The 7,480-nt window shown below is 34.1% G+C and overlaps 1 protein-coding gene across 1 annotated transcript; it reads left to right on the top strand.

Moving 5' to 3' along the window:
- Positions 1–1,676: 1,676 nt before the first annotated feature.
- Positions 1,677–1,982, top strand: GUITHDRAFT_82952 (hypothetical protein; the record flags this gene model as incomplete). The annotated part of the gene is made up of 1 exon (XM_005818547.1): positions 1,677–1,982. The coding sequence occupies one exon, from the start codon at positions 1,677–1,679 to the stop codon at positions 1,980–1,982; it is 306 nt and encodes a 101-aa protein (XP_005818604.1).
- Between the last annotated feature and the right edge of the window lie 5,498 nt (positions 1,983–7,480).

Below are 7,480 nucleotides of genomic sequence, written 5' to 3'. Positions count from 1 at the left end.
TAAAATGCAGTCCTCAGTAGTTAAAGGCTCAACTGGAGGTGATAAAGTAAGAGAACGAGGGTTATTTAAGGAATGTGTCGAATTTAAACCACAATTCAACATAACTTTATTATGCAATAGTATCCCAAAGATGGATGAGGTGAATGACGCCATTGCTCGACGTCTTCAAATTATTCATTATGGCATTAAATTCACAAAAGACAATGAATTGATTAAACAAGACCCCAACAAATTTAAAAAGATTGATCTTGATCTTAGAGAGAAATTCAGAGAAGACACAAGATATAGAGATGCTTATATATGGCTTCTAATTAAAACATATGTAAAAAATAAGGGTCTGGTCTTAGATCCTCCCCAATCTTTCATCGATATAACCGAAGAATATATAAGAGAATCTAATGATGTGCTTATGTTTATGAAGGAGAACACAAAGCCATCGACTGGAAATGTTGAATTAAGAGAAGTATTTCGACTATTTAGAAAAGAATATCCAGAATCTGAAATCACAAATTCATCAATGTTTAGCAAGAAATTACAGAGTTTAAATTATGAATGCAAACCACACGGGAAAAACAATCGCAGTCATATATTTAATACTGATATAATTGAAGATGATGAAGATGATGATGATGATGATGATGATGATGATAAAAAAAAGAATAATTCAACAGCTGCAGCAAGCAAAGCCAAAGCTAAAGAAGATGAAGACCTTCAATTTATAGATGATGATGAACCACCACTACCACCACCACCACGCAAGAAATAATAATAAAAATAATTATAATAATTTTTTTAATATAAGAATAGGCGAAGGTCACCCTGCCCCTTCGCCCCTTCGCCTATTTTATAAACGGCTTAATTATTCTTATCTTTATTTTTTTCGCCTCTATAACTTGCATAATTTATTTAGGCGAAGAGAGGCGAAGGGGCGAAGGGTGAAATTCTATTTTTCATATTCTATTCTATATACTCCTAAAGTAACAAAAAAATAATATTATCCTAAAAATTGAATTTCACCCTTCGCCCCTTCGCCTAACGTCTATATATCCTCCTTTTACTCATCTTTTACCCTTGTATCCAGCTAAAACATAGCAAAGGGTCCCCTTCGCTTCCCCCTTCGCCACCCCTTCGCCACCCTTCGCCTACCTTCATTTACTGAAAACATTATTTTTATAAATATACCTTACTAATCTAATGTATATAATCTATATGATATATACAAAACTAAAAAATAATAATATTAAATAATCAATCAAATTATCCGAAGGTTTCTATGCAATCATAAAGAATACTCATTACTTCCATATCCTTTATTATGTTACCTATGTAATCATCGGATGTAATCTCATATATATAAGCAACATAATCGAGGTTCTCCTCATAGCTCATAACCTTATCGGCCAGCTGTGCCTGACTTACATTATTTTTAAATATATCTTTCATCTTACTGAATATTTCAATATGATCTTGAAAGAAATTTAATTTATACTCAATCATATATATTTCATTATCAATATCATCAATACACTTCAGAATGATTCCCTCTTGGATATCCTGAGGCAATCCGAATAGATCAAACATTTTTATTACTTATACATATTTTTGTTACTGATATCACTTTTTATCAATTTTCATCAATTTGTTTGCAATTTTAAATTGCCCAACAATTAAAGGCAATGTCCTATAAATATGTTAAGCTATCTAGAAGCGATGTTAAAGGCAAGAAATACAAGATGGAATTCTATAACAATGATAAGCAAAGGATCAAAACGATTCATTTCGGAGCTGTTGGCTATTCTGATTATACCAAGCACAAAGATGATGATAGAAAAGCAAATTATATAAGCCGCCATCAATCGAGCGAAAACTGGAATGTGCCAGACACAGCGGGGAGCTTGAGCCGATGGATCTTGTGGAATCATACAAGCTTAAATGAATCTTATAAATCTTATCTCAATAAATTTTCCCTTACTAAATTATAAATGAATAAGCTCCCAGAACAAGGATATGCCGTCATCACAAAAATCGGATGTCAATATTGCGATTGGCTTGAAGACTTCTTAACTGATAAAGGCATTGAATATGAAAAATTTGATATCCTATCTTTCGACGATGAAGAGATAGAAGACTTAAAAAAGAAATTGAGCTTTAAGACATACCCCGCCTTCATTAAGAATCGTGGTTTAATTGGAGGATATAAAGAGGCACTTCGGCTGCTTGATAAATCGGTTGATAATTAAACATTATTATTATTATTATTATTATTATTATTGCTTATCATAATGTTAGGAACAATAGCATTGTATTGTTCCGATCCAGAATTCGGCGAGCTATTGCTCGGAGAATCACCGTTAAGAATGATAGGCAGAAAATAATCTCCATTATAAGCATTCTTTACCTTGTTTTTAATATGATTGGGTATATTCTCTATATTCTCACTCAATGAGTCGTATTGCACGACAAACGAATTCAATTTATCATTTGTTAAATCATTGATATTGATTGCTTGCTCGATTGCGTGCTCTAATTTAGAGAATTTAATTGATAGCTGATGAAACATATTCGCTTTCTCGGTAAATTTCATTTGGTTGCTCAAGCCAATCAATATGGCAGTCAATAGATTGCATATGATATTCATATATCGCATAACCAAAAGATCTTCTACATTGCTATTCAATACGCTCATAATAGCAGATATAAAAATTAATGGCACATTTAAAACCTGTTTCCACATATGAAAATATGAGCTAGTTTTAGAACAAACAATAGCCATAACTTTGCTCATATCCTTATATTTTCTAAACAGCAGAGCCATTTATCAGGAATGGGATATTATTATATCTTTGGCTTGCTTGATCTTAGCTTGAAGATATTTAGGGTATTCTTTTTTATTGTAGCTTGTTGGCTTATTGCAAGAGCCATCGAATCCAACACCTCGCGGCATCCTTTATTCATTAAGAGATATATAATTGCCTATCAAGACAAATAATCGGCTTAAATACATCTCAAGCCTATTGATGGCCTTCAACAAGGTTGTCTTATTTGTCAGGCTGTACGTCTTAAACTCTAGATTAATGACATAATTCGACAATCGTTTGAATTCCTGCCCATTCTCATTTATGATCCTTATCTTGATGTTATTGATTGCCTTATTTGATATCTTGTATTCATTACAATTGCTTGCATCAATAAGGCTATAAAATGGTATATCATTTAAATTGATTATGCCTAATACCTGCGAGCTCTTGAAATCATTATATATGATATTATTGATTGAAGATGCCTCAAGATTGACATCGCCGCTAATCTCTATAATCAAATTGCTATGACCTGATAGATTAACAAATGAGGGTAATTCTTGGCCCAATTCTAATATCTCATATGCAATATTGTCATCACATCCGACCAGAATGCCACAATTTACAGATGTAAAATAATATTTGCCGAACTCATCAGATATATTCTTTTTGACAATGATTGAATTTCTTTTCTCATTATATGAAAATGTAATCTGTGCCTCTGCAATATAAATATTGTTTTGCACGATATCATTCAAATCCTTGATTAAATTATCTATGCTATAAAATCCCTCTGATAGATAGAAATTATGATTTGTTGTCTGATCATCTGGGCTCACAAATGTTATCTTAAATGCATTATTGACACTAGGAATAACAGCGAAAAAGCTTTTAATCATAGAGAAGTTTTTTAAAGATACGGTTAAATATTCATCACTTCGACACTTAATCAAACCACTTGTCAAAGCATAAAATACATTTGAAATCTCTTCATCTGATTGTCTATTCTTTGACGATATTAAGACGTTAAGGCTTTGGTGAGCCATTTTTTTATTATATCAACATATTAATAAATGTCTCTACCGAGTGCTTTAAATGTAGATGTGAATGAAATCAAGGATTTCAGAAAGACCCTCGTTTCATTCTATCCTGAGGAAATAAGCAGATCATACAAACCGAGCGACACAATAAAAATCAAATTTCCAAAGGGCTTATTGGATTTGTCATCATTCAATATATTCTTCGACGGTGAAACCTCATTCTATCGATTGGTATTAAATACAGGTATTTATTATTCATTAAATTATCATTTTCCTAAGCATACACAGTCAATCATTCAGTCTTTACGAGTCTTTATCAACAATCAAGAAATTTCAAATATCGATGAATTTAACACTATATACAATATTATATATGATATCGAGCACGAAACATTAAACAATAATGCCGTTGATAACCAATCCCCTGAATTTAAAGTAATTTCTATTGACGGATATCAATATGATACAAGTTTTAATGTTGCATATAGCAGATCAACGCGTAATATAGGGAATACATTAAGTTCAGGTTGGTTCCAGTATGCAGCCCAACCAACAGAAGCATATAAAGAGAGATTCGGCATCACGGAATGGATAGGATTTTTTAGAGACATAAAATATATCAATACCCACAATATCGATTTATCAATTGAAATCGAGTTGGCGCCTGCTTATATTATGTTTCAACATACGACAGCGGGCACTCAAAGGCGAGCAGCTGGAGATACGCAGGTAATTGATGGAGGGGCTCCATCTTACACAATATCAAATGTAAAGGCAAACATCCATAAGCTAGATTTTGAGGGTGCCCCTAACATATTAAACAACAACTTGACCTTTACCGATTATGTCTCCAGAAAGGGCCAAAAATTGACAGTTGATAAGAACCAAAAACTAACAATGAATGTCAAAGCCGAATGCATTAAAAAATTGATTGCTACATTTCTAAGGAATACAAGAGAGACAGAAACGGCAGCCTTTCAATCAAATTTAACAAATCATTTTGGCGTAGAATATCAAAGATTGATAAGAGAGGATGCAACGACTCGCTTAGGCAATTCTATATATTTTAAACGACAGGGCAAGGGAATCAAGAATGTATCTTTTTATATTGATGATATACCTATTAATAATAACCCGATGGATTTGATAGAGATCGAGAGGGAAACCAAGCACGCCTTCAATATCAGAAAAACATTATGGAATGATGTTTATGAATTTCAAAATGATTTTTTCAGCGCTGTGATGTCCCTTGAAGATCATATTAAAACAAATGACAATAAAATTGTTAAATCTGGATATAATACAAATGGAAGGAATGCAAAAATAATGTTTGAATCTCAGGCATTCGGTGTTCCAGCTAACACATTGAATGCAGCTGATTTCATAGGCCAACCGATTTTATTTATAGAAACAGAAAGGACAATAAACATCGATAACAATAATATATCGATATCTTAGGTGAAAAATTATTATCTCACAATAAATAAAAAGTAAAATGGAAGGTGCAGAAGGCGAAAGCCGAATGATGAAAGGGCAACATTTCCCTTCAAATTTTGATAGTAGTTTTAATGTTCTATCTAATTATTATACCCAGCCAGTGCGCATCGTTCCAAGCACTGGGCAGCAAACCCTTGCAGCAGGCGATGAATTGATTATCACTCTGCCTCCTGCCTCTGTTGTTGATCTTAGGACATTTCAATTGTTCTTTCAAGCTGAAACGAAAACTAATGCTAATACTGAGCCTTGCGGCTTTCCTAAGCACATCGCAAGTTTGATTCAAACTTTAGATATATATGTAAATGGTGTGAATATCCAGCATATCGACAATTACAATCTACTTTATAACATCTATAAGGACATGTACGGAAGCGGTGAGCAGGAAAGCAAGCAAGCAGTGAGTACAAATGCTGATCCATCTTTAAGGGTCTTAGTAGAGGATGCCGGCAATGTCATTCGTCAGTCATTCCACGCAAATGCTGCTGTGGCTACAGCCAATCAGGCAACCCTTAATTATGCAAAGAATACCTACTGCATCAAGGATTGGGTCGGATTTCTTGGAAGTTGCAGACCCTCGATCATTGATACAAACCTATTTGGCAGTTTTGAAATCAGAATGAGGCTTGCACCTGACAATGTTTTATGGCGCAATGTTGGGACTGCAGCAGTAACATACGAGATTTCAAATCTGTATGCGTATATTAACCGCATTGATTGGAAAAGCCCCGACTATTACAGTCTGTTTGATGCTATGCTTTCAAGCGGTGGGTCTATGAATATCCCATATAATAATTTTAGATGCCATATCGGCAACGCTTTGACGAATTCAAAGACAAACATTATGAGATTTACAGAGAGCACACAATCACTCAATAAAGTCATTTGGACTTATAGAGCATCAAACTACAACACAATCGCGCCTTTGCAGCTAGCGAATAACGCAACAGCTGCAGCCCTTACAGCAAATGCTGCCGCTGATATCAACACATATCTAAATGATACGGTATCAGTTCCTCGAAAATTAGCAAATTATGAGACGTTTTTAGCTATGAATTACGCCCCTTTATATAATTCTTCCCAATATTTCCGTCGTAATGGTCTAGGTTTGGGCTCTTTAACTGGCACTTATTCAGGGTGCGCGCAGCTTGAGGTAAATTCTCAGCTTATCCCATCATATCCTTTGACTCTTCCACAAGTCTATCAAGAAACGCTAAAGGCTTTTAATCTTCTATCTAATGATAAGGGAATTCATAGCGCTATCAAGGATATTTCACACTATGAAAGGGACTTTTTTGTTGGGGCTTTTGCATTGTCTCATTTTAATCATAATGATTCGCAATATCTTATCTCTGGGTTTGATAGTGCCAGCACATCGATTCAATTGGCTCTGCATGTGACAAATAACAGAACAGCTGACGCGGCGCAGAGTGGGACCCCCGTTGTGTTTACGTCAATGGACGCAGTGCTCAAGGTATCATCAGGCCGTCAAATTTTGCCGATATTCTAAAGAACTTGAAAATTTTTAAACATCCGCACCTTTTTTTTATACATCAATTATTAAAAAGATGATTGACAGCGTATTTCAACCCAATGGATCTTATAGATATTATGAAAGGCATATTGAAATTAATGAGAAGAATGATAAGAGTTTTAATGTTGCGCGCAAAATGGAGAAACCGGCAAGGTTTAAAAAGGCCTTTCCATTCGAGATAAATAATATCAACCCAAGAATCCAAAAGCCTTTTTGGCTTGATTATCGTCCACCTGAAGTTTTAAGGGCTCCATACGATGAACATAATAATTTAAATTTCAGTCCTTTAAGATCAATTAACGATAAGCCTATTCAAGTCGGCAATAAATTAGTTTCTCCTAGTTCTATTAAGCCTTTAAGGTATGGCAGATAATACAGATTTTTATTGATTATTTTTATCTGTTATTTCTATAAAATGGGTAGAAATAGCAAGCAAGCGCAAAATGTCGATATTGAAGCTTCATCTATTGATGAGGTTGAAGAACATATCGAGCAAGAACCACAAGAATTACAAGAACCACCAAAACAAGCAAAAAAAAGAGTGATGACACAAGAGCAATTAAATCATCTTGCAAAATGTAGAGAATTGGCAAAACAGAAAAAGCAACAATTAG

The sequence above is a fragment of the Guillardia theta genome (assembly GCF_000315625.1).
Source record: "Guillardia theta CCMP2712 unplaced genomic scaffold GUITHscaffold_293, whole genome shotgun sequence".
Taxonomy (NCBI): domain Eukaryota; class Cryptophyceae; order Pyrenomonadales; family Geminigeraceae; genus Guillardia; species Guillardia theta.
The sequence above is the reverse complement of the archived record's forward strand: the minus strand, read 5'-3'. Positions and strand labels throughout refer to the sequence as shown.